This window comes from Oncorhynchus masou, chromosome 33 (genome assembly GCF_036934945.1).
Source record: "Oncorhynchus masou masou isolate Uvic2021 chromosome 33, UVic_Omas_1.1, whole genome shotgun sequence".
In the NCBI taxonomy this organism is placed as follows: domain Eukaryota; kingdom Metazoa; phylum Chordata; class Actinopteri; order Salmoniformes; family Salmonidae; genus Oncorhynchus; species Oncorhynchus masou.
Window position 1 is genome coordinate 22,513,153 of NC_088244.1, and position 19,811 is coordinate 22,532,963.

General features: G+C 41.0%; 1 protein-coding gene across 4 annotated transcripts; it reads right to left on the minus strand.

The window, feature by feature from the left end:
• Positions 1-29: 29 nt before the first annotated feature.
• On the minus strand, positions 30-19,165 carry LOC135528029 (poly(rC)-binding protein 2-like). Of its 4 annotated transcripts, none has more exons than XM_064956792.1 (13): positions 19,006-19,165; positions 17,924-18,057; positions 17,615-17,638; positions 16,969-17,001; positions 16,617-16,733; positions 16,017-16,148; positions 15,535-15,663; positions 15,284-15,358; positions 12,016-12,057; positions 3,274-3,346; positions 3,102-3,157; positions 1,290-1,459; positions 30-1,180 (listed from the first exon to the last, which is right to left on the minus strand). In XM_064956792.1, the coding sequence occupies exons 2-13, from the start codon at positions 17,990-17,992 to the stop codon at positions 1,144-1,146; spliced, it is 957 nt and encodes a 318-aa protein (XP_064812864.1). In that variant the 5' UTR covers positions 17,993-18,057; positions 19,006-19,165; the 3' UTR covers positions 30-1,143. The 4 variants fall into 4 exon arrangements, with proteins under 4 accessions (XP_064812864.1, XP_064812862.1, XP_064812863.1 ...); XM_064956790.1 differs by having other exon boundaries at positions 11,998-12,057; XM_064956791.1 differs by having other exon boundaries at positions 15,532-15,663.
• Positions 19,166-19,811: the final 646 nt, after the last annotated feature.

Consider the following 19,811-nt stretch of genomic DNA (forward strand, 5'->3'; position numbering starts at 1 on the left):
TAAATAAAAAGACTGCTTATAGCCAGAGGTAGTTTAAGCATTTCACATTTTTATTTCTGTATTTAAGTTCAACAATTCAGTTGCACCCAAATCTACAATAGTTTGAAAACGTGCACAAAAACATGTTTCTTCATCCTGCAAAGAATAATACAAAATAAAATCTGACCCAGGCAAAGGAGGAAACTAGTGTTAGTTATATAATCTCCCTTCTAGTTATTTTAAATTAATACCTCAAGTCTGATCATATAAAGACCCACAAGTCTTTTTGGGGAGTTTTGCCCCTAGCCCCCAGCAGTTAAAAAAAATATTTTCTCTATTTAAAACAAATATTCCAATGTTATTATCATTATTATTTTAGTAATTTCTGAGAAAATAAATCCATCCCTCCAGCCCATTGTCTCTGGGTTACCATGCCCCACCCACCCAACCCTATCAGAATCCAGTACACAACACTCAAATGTCCAGATAAAAAAAAAAAAAAAAGAGGATGGAAACAGGAATGACAAAATAATTATACAGTAAATAAGAGGTGACACAGAATTCAGTTAAATTCTCCTCATAGTCCCACTTTAGAGACGTTTCAATTATTTTCTGACATTGTCTTTCATTACATTTTTTTTATTTTTTAAAAGAGTACATCATTTACACCCCACGTATACCCATTGCCCACAATGCCTCGTTCTGGAAGTTCAGCTTTAAAGAATGTCAAATATCAGTGAATTCTAACACGAGGACTGGTGTGTATTAAATAAAAAATAAATACAGATAAAAATTAATCAAATGCAGGGGGAAAAAAACAGTCCATCTAGTATGTTATTATTGGGTATTCTTAAAAAAAAACATTTTGTAAGAAAAATCTGACAAAATATTATGCTTTTTCAGATTTCTCCCATTTCAAAACAGAACATCAAAAAAATTACCAAAGACAAAATATCTTTCAAAATAACTATTTGCAAAGGGAATTTAAAAACATAAATAAATAAAATACATTGATGTAATTACAACTGAGTATGTAGGTGTTTAACCAAAGGAAAAGAGAAAACAGTAAGTTGAAAATACTTGGTTTTTGCATTAACTTCAGTGAGGGACTCTGTAAAAAAGCAGGGGGGGGGTTACGTCAGGTGCTGATGAAGATCCTCTGTGTCAGTTGGCGGCCAGTCCAGTAGCTTCAGAGGACAGCCTACAGCAACACAACAAATGAGGTGAATCAAAACAAAAAACTAACATTTGTATACAAGCTGCTTTTATTTCCCAGTCATACTAGTCTAGTCCAGTGTGTTATCCCTTACCTGGCATTGATCAGGTACTCAGCCAGGCTGATGCCGGCAGGGGAGCCGGTGATGGTAACCTGCCTGTCAGTGGAGCCCTCCACTTGGTTGGCGATCTTGATCTGAGCCCCAGACATCTGACGGATCTCATTGATCTTAGCCCCCTGACGGCCAATGATGCAACCAATCAACTGAGGCAAGGAAGGGAAGAGGGAGCGAGTCAGAGAATACAAGACATTTCAACCACTTCAAGAGATGCAGTGCATTCGGAAAGTATTCAGACCCCTTGACGTTTTCCACATTTTGTTATGTTAAAACCTTAATCTATTTTCTCATTTGATCCACACACACACACCAGGTTTTTAGAAATTCTTGCAAATGTATTTTTTTTAAATGAAACAAGTATTCAGACCCTTTACTCAGTAATTTGTTGAAGCACCTTTGGCAGCAATTACCGCCTCAAGTCTTCTTGGGTATAACGCTTCAAGCTTGGCACACCTGTATTTTGGGAGTTTATCCCATTCTCTGCAGAGCCTCTCAAGCTCTGTCAGGCTGGATGGGGAGCGTCACTGCACACCCATTTCTGGCCTCTCCAGAGATGTAAGATCGGGTTCAAGTCCGGGCCACTTAACAACATTCAGAGACTTGTCCCAAAGCCACTCCTGTGTTGTCTTGGCTGTGTGCTCAGGGTCATTGTCGTTGTCTGAGGTCCTGGGCAGGTTTTCATCAAGGCTCTCTGTACTTCGTGTCATTCATCTTTGCTTCGATCCTGACTAGTCTCCCAGTCCATGCCGGTGAAAAACATCCCCACAGCATGATGCTGCCACCACCGTGCTTCACCGTAGGGATGGTGGCAGGTTTCCTCCAGATGTGACGCTTGGCAGTCAGGCGAAAGACTTCAATCTTGGTTTCATCAGACCAGATAATCTTGTTTCTCATGGTCAGTCCTTGGGTGCCTTTTGGCAAACTCCAAGCAGGCTGTGATGTGCCTTTTACTAAAGTGTGTCTTCCGTCTGGCCACTCAAACATAAAAGGCCTGATTGGTGGAGTGCTGCAGAGATTGGGCTCTTCTGGAAGTTTCTCCCATCTCCACAGAGAAACTCTGTCAGAGTGACCATCGGGATCTTGGTGGTTCCAAACTTCTTCCATTTAAGAATGATAGAGGCCATTGTGTTCTTGGGGACATTCAATGCTGCAGACATTTTTTGGTACCTTTTCCCCGGACCTGTGCTTCGACACAATCCTGTCTCGGAGCTCTACGAACAATTCCTTAGACCTCATGGCTTGGTCTTTGCTCTGACATACACTGTCAACTGTAGGACATTATATAGACAGGTGTGTGCCTTTCCAAATCATGTCCAATCAATTTAATATACCACAGGTGGACTCCAATCAAGTCGTAGAAACATCAAGGATGATCAATGGAAATAGGATGCACTGGAGCCCAATTTCAAGTCTCATAGCAAAGGGTCCAAATAGTTATGTAAATAAGTAATGTTTTTTCTTTTTAATGAATTTGCCAACATTTCTAAAAACCTGGTTCTCTCCATCATTATGGGATATTGTGTGGAGATTGAGGGGAAAAAAATGATTTAATCAATTTTAGAATAAGGCTGTAATGTAACAAAATATGGAAAAAGTCAAAGGAGTCTGACTACTTCCCGAACACACTGTAAATGGGAAGTTCGATTTAAATAGGTGTCTGCTAAGAACACAGATCAGACAAGTATATTAGACAAATAGACTAACCAAATGGCTGAATTATTTACATTAAACTTCAGCTGAAGTAACGAGAACAGGTGAGAGAATTCAAGGGTGGATGGGGACACTTACATCATTTGGAATGGTCAGCTCATGGGAACTAGTTTGTGCAGAAGAATCCATCCCAGCTAAAGAGAGAAAAACACTCAGTACCTACAAAGCCAACTTTGCACACAATGTACCGTATAAACAAATAACACGTCAATCAAATGCTTCCTGTCTCAATCCTTCCTCTGTGACCTACCTTGGAAACCCTGGTTGTTGGGAGCAATGGGGAAAGGGCTCTGCTGCATGGCCAGCTGGTGGAGTTTGGTAAGCTTTGGAGAGGGAGATGGAAAGGAAGAGCGAAAGATGGAAAGAGATTAACAGAGGGGGGGGATGAAAGGAGACAGACAGACAGACATAATAAGTCAGGAGACAGAGGGCTATGATCAGCCAATTATATATATACACAGTACCAGTCAAAAGATTGTAGAAAATAGTAAAAATAAAAACGTGTGTGTACATTGTAGTGAATACATCAAAACTTCGAACTAACATATGGAATCATGTAGTAGCCAAGTGTTAAATCAAAATATATTTAAGAGATTCTTCAAAGTATCCACCCTTTGCATTGATGACAGCTTTTTAAAACATTTTTTTTAACCTTTATTTAACTAGGAAAGTCAGTTAAGAACAAATTCTTATTTTCAATGACGGCCTAGGTACAGTGGGTTAACTGCATGTTCAGGGGCAGAACGACAGATTTGTACCTTGTAAGCTCGGGGATTTGAACTTTTAACCTTGAAGTTACGAGTCCAATGCTCTAACCACTAGGCTACCCTGCCGCCCCTTTGCACACTCTTGGCATTTCCTCACCCAGCTTCATAAGGTGGTCACCTGGAATGCATTTCAATTAACAGCTGTGCCTTGTTAAAACCTAATTTGTCTTCTTAATGAATTTGAGCCAATCAGTTGTTATGATAAGGTAGGGATGGTATACAGAAGATGGTCTCTTAAGATGTACTGCACTGACACAAATGACTCATGATTGGTTGAAAGAAACTGATACTAAGATTGTTGGAGCTGTACTGTTAGATTTCAGTGCAGCTTTGATATTATTGACCATAACCTGTTGAGAAAACTTGTGTTATGGCTTTTCAACCTCCGCGCTAAATCCACAATATGGCAATCTAATAGATCTCAAAGGGTTTTCTTTAATGGAAGCTTCTCTAATGTCAAAAACAAAGTGTGGCGTACTGCAGGGCAGCTCTTTAGGCCCTCAACTCTTATATTTTTGGCTAAGAGGAGGAAGAGAGTGACTGCATCACTTATGTTAATAAGAAACTATATAAAAAGAGACTGCTGATGTCATTTCCTGTCACAAATTGTGGACTTGTTTACGTGTTACTTTGCTACCTGCCAACTTTACTTTTTTTAAATTACCGTTTTATATCTCCCCCCTCAATTTTTTATTTTTACCTGGATGCTTTATCTTGGCATGGTTCTACAGGACCTCCACCAGCCGAAGCTAAGTACAGATAGTAATATAAATCCCCTCGCACAGTCCCCGCAGCCGGGAAATTTTCTCATGGCTTCTGGAAGGAAATGCTGTAGCAATGAGCAATCATTCGAGTAATTGTCTCTGGCCCCCTCCCAGTTTGTGGGGAGTGATGAGCTCTCCAGCAGTCTCAACTCAATCGCTGGTTGAAAACAGTTTTCTGCCCCTCTCAAAAGATCCAATTATCTACAAATTCTCCCTCTTTCTGGAACTCAGGACCAAGCCTGGCCTGCTGAGGAGTGACGGACTCCATCCTAGCTGGATGTGTGCTCTCATCTTATCTATGAACCTAGACAGGGCTCTAACTTCACAATGAGATAGCCAGCCTGCCAGGTTAGTGGAGTCTACCACTAGCACAGTCAGTGTAGTCAGCTCAGCTATCCCCATTGCGACCGTGTCAGTGCCTCGATCTAGGTTGGGCAAAACTAAACATGGCAGTGTTCGTTTCAGCAATCTCACTGGAATAAAGACCTCCATTCCTGTCTGTATTGAAAGAAATTGTGATATCTCACATCTCAAAATAGGGGTACTTAATGTTAGATCCCTCACTTCCAAGGCAGTTATAGTCAATTAACTATTAACAATTAACTGATCATAATCTTGATGTGATTGGCCTGACTGAAACATGGCTTAAGCCTGATGAATTTACTGTGTTAAATGAGGCCTCTTCTCCTGGTTACAATAGTGACCATATCTCCCACCTATCCGCAAAGGCAGAGGTGTTGCTAACATTTACGATTCCAAATTTCAATTAACACATAAAAAAAAAGAGGGGAAAAAATGTCTTTGAGCTTCTAGTCATGAAATCTATGCAGCCTACTCAATCACTTTTTATAGCTACTGTTTACAGGCCTCCTGGGCCGTATACAGCGTTCCTCACTGAGATCCTAATCGGACCTTGTAGTCATGGCAGATCATATTCAAATTTTTGGTGACTTTAATATTCACATGGAAAAGTCCACAGACCCACTCCAAAAGGCTTTCAGAGCCATCATCGACTAAGTGAGTTTTGTCCAACATGTCTCCGGACCTACTCCATGCCAGTCATACATACTGTGGACCTAGTTTTGTCCCGTGGAATAAATGTTGTGGATCTAAATGTTTTTCCTCATAATCCTAGACTAGCGGACCACCAATTTATTACGTTTGCAATCACAACAAATAATCTGCTCAGACGCCAACCAAGGATCATCAAAAGTCGTGCTATAAAATCTTAGACAACTCAAAGATACATGGATGCCCTTCCAGACTCCCTCCACCTACCCAAGGACAGAGTACAACAATCGGTTAACCATCTGAGGAACTTAATTTAACCTTCCATAATACTCTAGATGCAGTCGCACCCATAAAACATTTGTCATAAGAAACTCGCTCCCTTGTAAACAGAAAATACCCAAGCCCTGAAGCATGCTTCAAGAAAATTGGAACGGAAATGGCGCTACACCAAACTAAGTCTTCTGATTAGATTGGAAAGACAGTACCGTGCAGTAGAGCCCTCACAGCTGCTCGATCATTATTTTTCCAACTTAATTTAGGAGAATAAGAACAATCATATATTTATTTTTGATACTGTTGCAAAGCTAACGAAAAAGCAGCATTCCCCAAGAGAGGATTGCTTTCACTTCAGCAGTGATAAATTCATAAAGTTCTTTGACAAAAAGATCATGCTCATTAGAAAGCAAATTACGGACTCCTCTTTAAATCTGCATATTTTTCCAAAGCTCAGTTGTCCGGAGTCTGCACAACACTGCCAGGACCTAGGCTCAAGGGAGACACTCAAGTTTCTTAATACAGTAGTATATCTCTTGACACATTGATGAAAATAGTCAGGGCCTCTAAACCGTCAAGCTGCATACTGGATCCTACTCCAACTAAACTAACTAAAGAGCTGCTTCCTGTTCTTGGCCCTCATATGTTGAACATAAAACAGCTCCCTATCCACCGGATGTGTACCAAACTCACTAAAAAGTGGCAGCGATAAAGCCTTTCTTGAAAAAGCCAAACCTGGAACCAGAAAATATATATTTTTAAAAACTTAAGACTAAAAAAAAAGAAAATGTACAAAAATTTAAATTTATATCAAATCTCCCATTGCGCTAATTTTTTTGAAAAAGCTGTTGCGCAGCAACTCACTGCCTTCCTGAAGACTAACAATGCATACAAAATGCTTCAGTCTGGTTTTAGACCCCATCATAGCACTGAGACTGTACTTGCTTTTGATACTATCGAGCACCACATTCTTTTGGAGAGATTGGAAACCCAAATTGGTCTACACGGACAAGTTCTGGCATGGTTTAGATTTTATCCGTCGGAAAGATATCAGTTTGTCTCTGGATGGTTTGTCCTCTGACAAATCAACTATAAAATTTCGGTGTTCCTCAAGGTTTCCGTTTTAGGACCTCTTGTTTTCACTGATATATATAAAAAACCTCTTGGTAATGCCATTTGGAAACAATGTTAACTTTCACTGCTATGAGGACGATACACAGGTGTACATTTCGATGAAACATGGTGAAGTCCCAAAATTGCCCTCCCTGGAAGCCTGTGTTTCAGACACAAGGAAGTGGATGTTTTACTTTTAAAAACTCTGACAAAACAGAGATGCTAGTTCTAGGTCCCAAGAAACTAAAGAGATCTTCTGTTGGATCTGACAATCTTGATGGTTGTGCAATCGTCTCAAATAAAACTGTAAAGGACCTCGGCGTGTCTGAACCCTGATCTCGCTTTTGACGAACATATCAAGGACAGCTTTTTTCATCTACGTAACATTGCAAAAATCTGAAACTTTGTCCAAAATTTATGCAGAAAATTAATCCATGCTTTTGTCACTTCTAGATTATACTACTGCAATGCTCTACTTTCCAGCTACCCGGATAATGCACTAAATAAACTTGACTAGAAGCAAAAAATGTGATCATATTACTCCAGTGCTAGCCTCTCTACACTAGTTTCCCTAGCGCTGATTAAAAGGTTTTACTGCTAACCTACAAAGCATTACACGGGCTTGCTCCTATCCATGTTTCCGATTTGGTCTTGCCGTACATACCTACCCCTATGCTACAGTCACAAGATGCAGGCCTCCTTATCGTCCCTAGAATTTCTAAGCAAACAACTGGAGGCAGGGCTTTCTCCTATAGAGCTCTTTATTGAAGACTCATCTCTTCAGGGTCCTATGATTGAGTGTAGTCTGAGCTAGGGGTATGAAAGTGAACAGAGACACTGGAGCAACGAACCACCCTTGCAGTCTCTGCCTGGCCAGTTCCCCTTTCTCCACTGGGATTCTCTGCCTATAACCATATTACGGGGGATGAGTCACTGACTTACTGGTGCTCACCCATGCCGTCCCCAGCAGAGGTGCGTCACTTAAGTGAGTTGAGTCACTGATGTGATTTGGCACCCCCTTCAGGTTTGTGCCGTGGGGGAGATCTTCATGGTCTATACTCTGCCTTGTCTCAGGGTAGTAAGTTGGTGGTTGAAGATATCCCTCTAGTGGTGCGGGGGCTGGGTTATATCCTGCCTGGTTGGCCCTGTCTGGGGGTATAGTCAGACGGGGCCACAGTGTCTCCCGACCCCTCCGGTCTCAGCCTCCAGTAATTATGCTGCAATAGTTTGTGACGGGAGGCTATAGTCAGTCTGTTATATCTGGAGTATTTCTCGTGTCTTATCCGGTGTCATGTGTAAATTTAAGTATGTTTCCTCTAATTCTCGCTCTTCTCTCAGAGGACCTGAGCCCTAGGACCAAGCCTCAGGACCACCTTGCCTGATGACTCCTTGCTGTCCCCAGTCCACCTGGTCGTACTGCTGCTCCAGTGTCACTGTTCTGCCTGCGGCTATGGAACCCTGACCTGTTCACCGGACGTGCTACCTTATCCCGGACCTGCTGTTTTCGACTCTCTCTTTACCGCACCTGCTTTCTCTAACTCAATGATCGGCTATGAAAATCCAACTGACATTTACTCCGGAGTTGCTGATCTGTTGCACCCTCAACAACCACTGCGATTATTATTATTTGACCTTGCTGGTCATCTATGAATGTTTGAACACCGTGACCATGTACTGTTCTAATCTCCACCCGGCACAGCCAGAAGAGGACTGCCCACCCCTCAGAGCCTGGTTCCTCAAGGTTTCTTCCTAGGTTCCTGCCTTTCTTGGGAGTTTTTCCTAGCCACCATGCTTCTACATCTGCTTTGCTTGCTGTTTGGGGTTTTAGGCTGGGTTTCTGTTAGTGATGCACTGATATGACATTTTTTGGCCAATATCCAATATTTTCTTTGACAAAAAAACCCTGATACCGATAACCGACATTTCAAATTTTAGCAGCATTTTAAGCAATCTAGTACAGGTAAATAGTTACATACAGACACAGCGGTCTAAGGCACTGTATCTCAGGGTAAGAGGCATCACTAGTCTAGACTGTAATAATAACAACATCCGGCCGTGATTGGGAGTCCCATAGGGCGGCGCACAATTGGCCCAGCATTGTCCGGGCCGTCATTGTAAATAAGAATTTGTTCTTAACTGACTTACCTAGTTTAAAAAAAGGTTACGCACAAAAAAAGTTCATTTGTTGGCATTTACCTATGTCCCCGTTACCAATAAAACTTCATCAAAACGTATTTATTTCACTTACTTGCTGTGCTGTTTTGTTCATTTGTCCAGTCTTTTCATTCTCAACCAGGATTTCTATGGAACGCCGTTTGGGTCTTTGTGTGTCAAAAATGATACAAGTCAAATAACCTGTTTCAGTAGCTATAATTAGCTAGGATACTAATAGCTAGGTGTCATCTAAAATAACCCTAATTTATATGAGAGTTCTTATTTGATTAATGGTGGTCAGACCCATCAATGTGAAGCTAGCCACAATAGTGGACTTTGCGGTTAGCCTTCAAAATAAAAGTATAGTATAATTCTACTATTTGTATTAATTTGCATCACTCAATGACATACTTTAAATTTGAAGGCAAACCGTAAATTCCACTATTGTGCCTAATCCTTATTGTGGCAAGCTTCACAACACATAACCCGCTCCGGTTGAGCCTCACTAGCCAGATGAAGTTAGCTTTGGGCAACAGGGTTAAATAGCTGGCTAGCGTTCCATAGTATGTATCTACAGTGCCTTGCGAAAGTATTCGGCCCCCTTGAACTTTGCGACCTTTTGCCACATTTCAGGCTTCAAACATAAAGATATAAGACTTGATTACACACAGGTGGATTGTATTTATCATCATTAGTCATTTAGGTCAACATTGGATCATTCAGAGATCCTCACTGAACTTCTGGAGAGAGTTTGCTGCACTGAAAGTAAAGGGGCTGAATAATTTTGCACGTCCAATTTTTCAGTTTTTGATTTGTTAAAAAAGTTTGAAATATCCAATAAATGTCGTTCCACTTCATGATTGTGTCCCACTTGTTGTTGATTCTTCACAAAAAAATACAGTTTTATATCTTTATGTTTGAAGCCTGAAATGTGGCAAAAGGTCGCAAAGTTCAAGGGGGCCGAATACTTTCGCAAGGCACTGTAATAGCAGTGACACTATTACTGTGTAACATCGGAAAAATAGCACACTTGGTAGTGTTAACCGGTGCTCGACCAGTCGGCGAAAGCCAACATCAGCCACAACAGAGAGCGGTTGATTGTCAAGGGCAATGAATTCCATTATCTTGGCTTTAATGGATTGCCTTTGAGTTGTCTCGCTAAAATTTTGACTTGTTGACTGCTTGATCCACACAGCAGACATTGTGGGCTAGTTTAGGAATGCTGTGTTGCACGTATAGTGCAACATTTATGTGGCGTCATTACATCATGCATCTTCGTTATATAGGTATGCACGTCAGCTTTGACATCGTTTTGCACATCAGTCGTTAAACTAGACATCGGCAGATACCGATATTGGCATTTTTAGCTAATGTCGGCTGATTACGATATGTTCACCGATATATCGTGCATCCCTAGTTTCTGTATAGCACTTTCCCCGAGTCATCTGCTGATGTAAAAAAGGGCTTTAAATAAGTTTAATTGATTGATTAAATCCCAAATTGATTGCATAGTCAACATACACAAAGCTCTGACATACGGTACACACTTATCCCTGGTGGCATGTCTGGTGGGGTATTTTCACAGTCCCCAAATCCATAACAAATTCAAGAAAGTGTACAGTATTATATAGATCCATTGTTGCATGGAACTCTGTTCTATTTCATAATGTTAAAATGAACAGCAAACCTGAATTTAAAAAACAAGCATAACGCAACGCCTCTCCCCTATTTGACCTAGATCGTTTGTGTGTATGTATTGATATGTAGGCTACGAGTGCCTTTTTTTTAATTGACGCCGTTCTGTCCTTGAGCTGTTCTTGTCCATTAATGTTCTGTATTATGACATGTTTTGTGTGGACACCAGGAAGAGTAGCTGATGCTTTTGCAACAGCTAATGAGGATCCTAATAAAATACCTACAAAATAAATGTAAAAAATTCTGTCGACAACGATAAATTATTGGCGAAGATTTAACACTACGAAATATCTGCAGAAAACATTGGCTATGAAATTATCGTCAGATACTGGAACGATTAAGGGCCATTGTCAGCCGATACCATAGGCTGAAATATCATGCATCCTACATAGAGAATGTAGGCCTCTTTAATTTAATTCTCTCTCCAATTGTGATCCAATTATTGAAGGTAGAGTCAAGCGTCCTCTGAAACATGACCCGCCAAACCGCGCTCTTTAACACCCACCCGCTTAACCTGGAAACCAGCTGTACCAATGTGTCAGAGGAAACGTTCAACTACGATCGGAAGTCAGCTTGCAGGCGCCCGGCCGCCGAAAGGAGTCGCTAGAACGCGACGAACCAAGTAAAGTCCCCCTGGTCAAACCCTCCCCTAACCCCGGCGACGCTGGGCCAATTGTGCAGCTCCCTATTGGACTCCTGGTCATGGCCAGTGAACGAACCCGGTTCTGTAGTAACACCTCAAGCACTGCGAAGCAGTGCCTTAAACCACTGCGCCACTCAGGAGGCCGGAATGCGGGGCTTCTGAGCAATTACTTTACAGTACTATGTGCTGTCAATTTTTTATAATTACCATACATGCAGCAACTCAACACAATGGATTGATTGACAATAGAAGACTAGCATAGGATCACAATCAAGCCAATGAGTCAAAGCCTAAATTCAGAATTCCTATCAAACATAATTGGTGTGCAGAGAAACTAAACAATACACACGGCAACAAAGTCATTGAAACAACCAACTGTGTTTAGAACTACAATTAGGCCTTAGCATTGCATCATTGCAGTGCATGACTTGAAACAAAAAATGGAACTTGGGTGCTCAGGGGGGAGGGACAAAAAGTACAGCATGTAATAGAGGGTGGATGCCATGGCTACCCAGGAGGGTTGACTGTATGTGTAGATATATGGGCTCACTTACAGAATGACCTTCACTTACGTCAGGCTGTGGAATGGCGTGCTGTCCTTGGACAGCGTATGCCTGCAATGAGAGAATAGCACTTAGGAGGGCGCAAGGGAAACAGAAACAAAGTGCATGCACATGCATACACACCAAGTGAATGTACAGACAAACACGCAAATATATAGGCTGTAGTACACTGGGGACCTATGACCTTGGATGTCTGGAATGAGAAAAATGTTATGGGGTAATTCATACATCAACACACATAAGTAGTCACTCCCCCATGGATTTATTTTCTTAAAAATGCTTTATTGTAATTGGTCATTTATCTGTATAAAGTATTCCATAATGTTAAAGTGAAGAGAAATCTTTAACAATAAAAATGTAATAACTAAAATAGTAATTTAGGCATTTCTAAAAATAGTGAACTAAAATATCAGCGAAACATGAAGTGTTGGTCCCATGTTTCATAAGAATGAAAGATCCCAGAAACTTTCCATTCACACAAAAATATTTCTTGCAAATGGTGCTCACAAATTTCTTTACACCCTTGTTAGTGAGCATTTCTCCATTGCCAAGACTATCCATCAACCTGACAGGTGGCAAATCAAGAAGCTGATTAAACAGCATAATTACACAGGTGCACCTTGTGCTGGGTTCAATAAAAGGCCACTAAAATTTATAGTTGTCACACAACACCACAGATGTCTCAAGTTCTGAGGGACCGTGCAATTGGCATGCTAACTGCATGAATATCCACCAGAGCTGCTGCCAATGGAACTTGGCAACTACCACCTCCGTCGATTTAGAGAATTTGGCAGCACGTCCAACCAGCCTCATAACCGCAGACCAAGTCTATGCCGACTTGTGGGTGAGCGGTTTGCTGATGTCAACGCTGTGAACAGAGTGCCCCATGGTGGCAGTGGGGTTATGGTATGGGCAGGCATAAGCTACGGACAATCAACAATTGCATTTTATTGATGGCACACAGATACCGTGCCTAGATCCTGAGGCGCATTGTCATGCCATTCATCCTCAAACATCACCTCATGTTTCAACATTATAATGCACGGCCATGTCGTAAGTATCAACTTTATGCGAAGGAGATGTGTTGAGCTGCATAAGGCAAATGGTCACAAGATACTGACTGGTTTCTGATCCACCCCCTACCTTTTTATTAAGACATATGTGACTAACAGATGCATATCTGTATTCCCAGTCATGAGAAATCCATAGATTAGGGCCTAATTCATTCATTTCAATTGACTGATTTCCTTAAATGAACTGTAACACTAAAAAATATAATTGTTGCATTTATATTTTTGTTCAGTATAGGTTAAGAGTAAAAATTTGACTTAACAAATCACGTAAGTTACATGGACTCACCCTGTATGAAATAGGGGTGTAATAACTACCCCTTCCATATGGAAAGTATTCAGACCCCCTGACCTTTTCCACATTGTTACGTTACAGCTTTATTTTAAAATGGATTAAATAATATTTCCCCCCCTCAGCAATCTACATACAATAGCCCATAATGAAAAAGCAAAAACAGGGTTTTAGAATGTACCTATATATTTTTTTTTATACCTTACATACATGAGTATACAGACCCTTTGCTATAAGACTCGAAATTGAGCTCAGGTGCATCCGGTTTCCATGAATCATTCTTGAGATGTTTCTACAACTATTGGTGTCCACCTGTGGTAAATTAAATGTATTGGACATGTCTATATAAGGTTCCACAGTTGACAGTGCATGTCAGAGCAAAAACCAAGTCGAATGAACTGTCCATGGAGCTCCGAGACAGGATTGTGTCAAGGCACAGATTTGGTGAAGGGCACCAAAACATTTCTGCAGTATTGATGGTCCTCAAGAACACAGTGGCCTCCATCATTCTTAAATGGAAGAAGTTTGGAACCACCAATACTCTTCCTAGAGCTGGCCACCTGGCAAAAATTAGAAATCAGGTGAGAAGGGCATTGGGTCAGGGAGGTGACCAAGAACCCAATGGTCACTCTGACAGAGCTCCACTGTGGAGACGGGGGAACCTTCCAGAAAGAGAACCATCTCTGCAGCACTCCACCAATCAGGCCTTTATGATAGAGTGGCCAGACGGAAGCCACTCCTCAGTAAAAGGCACATGACAGCCCACTTGGAGTGTGGCATATCAAGAAGCTGATTAAACAGCATGATCATTACACATCAATTAGGCTTAAGTGCCTTGCTCAATAGCACACATTTTTGTCGGCGACCTTTCAGTTACTGGCCCAACACTAACCGCTAGCCTACCTTCCACCCAAATCCAACATGTCACTGCAGTGTTGTGGGTATGCTTGACATCAGCAAAGGCTGGGGAGTTTCAGGATAAAAAGAACCGGGAAGGAGCTAAGCACAGCCAAAATCCTAGAGGAAAACATGCTTCAGTCTGCTTTATACCAGACACTGGGAAAATAACTCCCCTTCCAGCAGGACAATAACCTACAACACAAGGTCAAATCTACACTAGAGTTGCTTTTCAAGAAGTCAGCAAATGTTCTTGAGTGGCCAAGTTACAGTTCTGACTTAAATCTACTTGAAAATATATGACTAGACTTGAAAATTGCTGTCCAGCCATGATCCCCAACAATGACAGCTTTTGAAAAGAATAACAGGCAAATATTGCTAAATCCAGGTGTGCAAAGTATTTACTCAAGAAGAGTCAGCTGTAATCGCTGCCAAAGGTGTTTCTAACATGCATTGTTGACTCAGGGGGCGAATACTTATCTAAATCATGGTTTATTAGGGTCTTATTTTTCATTCATCAAAAAAATATATACATTTATCTTCAATTTGACAAAGTATTTTGTGTAGATTGTTGACAAAACATGACAATGAAATCAATTTTAATCCCACTTTGTAACAAAATGTGAATGAATCCAAAAGGGGGTGAATACTTATGACTGGCACTGTATACACACACACAAAGAACACATTACACACAAAACAATGATATTGTCATGCGGGTAAATGCATATGCACCCTCCAGCCGGCATTCAACCCATCTGTCAGCTCAGCTACTCTACAATTACTGGAGGGGATTTCTAACATAGAAACGCTGGCCAATCGGCAATGGTGCTGACATCTGCACAGTGCAGAATTATACTACTTAAATGTAGTAACACAGACCTAAAGATGCAGTGGTATTCAACTTCCCTAAAACAAATGACAATGCTATCTATCATTTTAGAAGGGAAACTTCATTAACAAACAACTGACATGAATTACAGACTAATTAGTTGATTAACTAGGTTGGTTTATTTACCTGACCACCTGCAAAGATAACGGGAGAGCCTGAGGGTTTGGGCCTGTAAGGGATGGTTACACCCTTAGGTGGAGACTGAGGAGAGAGAGAAACAAATACTATTAGGAACTGGAAACTATACATACACAGTAGTTATTTTGCAGGCACTTCAAATGTAGAAAAACAATGGTTATCAAATCAGGAAGCTAAGTAACATTCCTGACAATCCAAGATAAATAAGGGGTAGTGCCCCATTGTTCCCATACTACTACCTCAAGCATGACGACACAGATCTGCTTGACACACTCGATGATGGGCTGGGGGGTCCCTGCAATGGTGATGGCCCGCTCCGTGGAGTTAGGTAGCATGTCTCCTGCCACCTGCACCTGAGCTCCTGTCGACTACAGAGATACAGTTCTCTTTTAAAATATCTTCAGACAATTATACTACTACTACTACTAATAATAAAGCTAGTTCTTTGAATAAACATTAAAATTGCATGTGGTGACCCTGTGCCAAAGATGCATTATTCTTAGGCGAAAATAACCCTGGTGTCAGTAAAGGTTGGATCATAGCATTCAACGACAGGTGTTTGGCAAGAATCTTCCATTGGTCAAATGGTCAAAAAAGGTTTTTGGATGAATTTCCTAAGGGTTCATTCAAATTCCATTGTCAATACTTCTCTTTAGAATATATCTCATGAAACCACCAGCTGTAATGATGACTGCCTCATGTGTGGCTGTACTATACTTACCTCTCTGATTTCCTTGATCTTGCAGCCGCCCTTGCCGATGAGCGAGCCACACTGGCTGGCAGGCACAACGATGCGCAGGGTAACTGGCGGTTTACTGGTGGCCGTGCTGTTAGTCATTGAGCTGCTGATGTCCTGTGGGGAATACAATAGGAGACACTGGTCAGGATGACGTCAGTCCAAAGACCTAGAATCTAGGTTGTATAGATGTTTTAGGATCTTCACTATGAAAAATCAGAAATTGCTACTAGTATTTTTACTCCAAAATTGTGTGGTTTTGGGTGCATAAAAACTATTTTCTTTACAATTTCATTTTAATACAGTTCCAGTCAGATTGAAACATATTTTATTTAACTAGGCAAGCCAGTTAAGAACAAATTCTTATTTACAATGACGGCCTACCCCGGGCCAACCCGGACGACGCTGGGCCAATTGTGCGCAGCCCTATGGGACTCCCAAACACTACCGGATGTGATACAGCCTGGATTCAAACCAGGGACTGTAGTGACACCTCTTGCACTGAGATGCAGTGCCTTAGACTGCTGCGCCCCTCGGGAGTTATACATGGCTTGTTTGAAATCTGTAGTTAGGATTCATTCGAACCTCCTCCAGCTTCTCGATGATCATGGAGAAGGCTTTAAAGATGGCGGTGGTGGGGCCTGCCAGGGTGATGATCCTCTCTGGGCAGTTCCCTTCTGAGATGTTGATACGAGCACCACTCTACACAAGACAAACAGTCACTTGTTTCTTTATTACAATGCTAAAATATTAAGACTCCATATATTTCATTTAGGAATTCAGTCATTAATTAAAGCTCTGTCAGTGCCAGCCTGATTTTGGTTCTAAAATTGCAATCTGTCAACCCTGAAGCATGAGTCAGAATCAGACATGTAAAATGTATAGAATTGTCTACTTCTCTCAAACTCCTTTCAACACTTCTATACAGACAACTCACCTCCTCTCTCATCTTCTTCACAGACTCTCCTTTCTGCAGAAAAATTACAGGAACCACAATATTTACATACACTACTGTTGCTCCCGATTGAATCGGGTTGCACAAAAACAGTCAAATTTACTGGGCCGGTGGGCAGGACAGTTGGTGATTATGACGGGGTGAATGAGAAAATATCTAAAAGAATGCATTACCAAACTGACTTGCCAAACTTGGGTCGGTTGTAGACCCAATTCCTCTCTGGTTACCTCGTCAAAATAAAAGTTCCCCGCAAGTTATTACTTTTTTGTCCACATATGGCGCATGTGAAGTGAATATATATGGCGCATAGGAAGTGAGTCTACAACAGACCCACGTTTGGAAAGTGTTTTTAATAATACATCACTTTCAATATTTTGTCTGAAATCCCGCCTCTCATAATGACCAACTGTCCTACCCACCGGCACAGTAAGTTGAAATGGATTTGGTTTAACTTCTAGCTTCGCCATGGAGTGTTTTTGTGCAACCCATACAATGGGAAGCAACACTAGTGTATGTAAATATACCTACGCTGCTAAACACAGCTAGATGTTTACACAACAGTCACAGCCATGATTGAACAGCACAAAGCCGAACACAGTGAGAAACATCAGGAAAAAGACACACTCACCTTGCCAATAATGCTTCCAACCTCCTGCAGACAAGAAAAGCAATATCACTAATCCATCCGTTTTTCATATTCACTTAATAGCTTTACTCAAGATTGAAAGAAACCTGTCTGTATTAGTTTTCCCCATTATATCCAAGTTATCCAATGTAGTGTGCAAGGTTTATGCTAGTCTCTGGTGCCTCACTAAAGACAGTGGCAAGAGATTAGGTTTATGCTGACTATTCACAGTAATGAATGAGTTTTGTGAACGGAACAACCATGGTGTAATAATGGTCATAACTCTATCACCCATCTCCTGTTCATACCCACCTTTCCGTGCATAAGTAGCCTAATAGTAAGGGTGACATTGAGCCCTCCTTCAACCACACTGGTGTCCATAGCTGTTGTAGTGTCTTTAGTCTAGACTGGCCAAGAAGTCGAGTCTCTGGTCAAAAGTATCAGGTCTGCAAGACAAGAGGGACCAGAGAGATAAACGGCTGAGTTTTAAGTTACAGAGGACAACCAACAACCAGAACTAGTTACTGTTCTATATAGAGTGTTAAGCTGAAAAGAGTATAACTAGCTGCTGAATGTGTTGACCAGATGAGATGGATATAGTACCAGTCTGATGATGCCATCTCGTAAGTGAATCACGTCGATTAACTTGATTCCTTAACTACACCAAAGATTCACTGACTCCGTTCACATTGCAGTGTACCGGTTCAGATAATAATAGTAGCTAGCTAGTTAACGGCCTATTGATTAGCTAACGTAAAACAACTCTGGAAGAAACAGCCCTGTGTAGCGACGCTAACTAGACTTAGTTGCTAACATTAGCTAACAGTTACTTAGCTAACTACCTTTATTTACACCTTGGAAAATACAAAACACTTTAAAACAAAGTTACTGTAGTAGCTAGCTAGTAGTAAAGTTTGCTAGCTAGCATTTTTTATGGATATAAACCAGAATGCTTGCTATAATGGAAATAAAATGACAAAACTTCAAGTGCCTACTTGAAATGACAACGAGTTAGCTAGCTAGCAGTATGGCTAGCAGTGACATTGGCTAGCAAGCTAAACTAGTTAAGAGTTGAAAAACCTAAATTAATCAATTAATAAGAAACTATCCATACCTTGGGTACAGTAGTGTGGATACATCAATATTGTGCAAGCTGCATGTTCTCGTTAGGTTGTTTTTAAAACCATTAACTAACTAGTTAAAAAAGGAAGATATCAAACGTTAACTGGCTAACTAACGTTAATCAAATCAGAATGAGCACAATGTTAGCAAACTAGCATGTGTAACGATAATCCGCAATTTTGAATGTTGCGGCCTAGGTCCTGAGACTCGTTCAGGCGCCGTTAACCCTGTCCTTCATTCCAAAGAAAATGCAGTAGTTAGGGCAGCCTTACCTGAACCGTACTGTGAGATGTGTTCAGGGGGAGGGTAGGGTATTAAGGGAAGAGGTTCGGGAGGGAATTTTAAAAGGATTCGGGGAAAAGGGAAGAGACGCTGCTGCTCGATCGGGTTCCACTCTTCTGCTCAACACAAAAGACAACAAAAGGAAAATTGTTCAACTTTCAACTTTAACCCGATCCTCCCCAACGAGTTAACCCCACCCATTAAAAACACTGGATGTCGTCACCATTTTATCCCTATTTACAAACCACACATATTGATGATGGTTAGTACATCTATTTGTATTTGAGAAAAATATAAAAACGTTTATTTTGGCAGTGCTTACTCTAAGGCGGCCATATGAACAATAAGACAAACGCATGTAGCTAGCTAAGCAATCTGTTTTATTTTTCTTGAATAACGTGGTATTTGTTATTCCTTTTCTGTACATTGACAGTATAATGGTCTTGTATCTGTGTTAAACGATAGCAGGGAGTATAATAGAGGCAAAACCACTGATGTGAGAGTAATTTGACCAGATGGCCACGCAGTGTTAGTTAGCTCATTCCTGGGAAAATAGCAGAGTATGTCTGGGCAAAATGTATTATTCAGAATGGTGATGGAGAAATCCACTTAGGCCTACAATAATTCTAGGTTTCACTTGTAAAATCGAATTTCCTCCCCAAAACTGAAAGGAGTCTATGATGTAACAAAGTATATGACGTAATTTATTATTATTATGTTAGTGTGTTTCAAAGTTCTCAGTTCTGAAAGAATGAGACTTTGCTTCGGCTTCATCAAAAATGTTTATTTTTTGGTA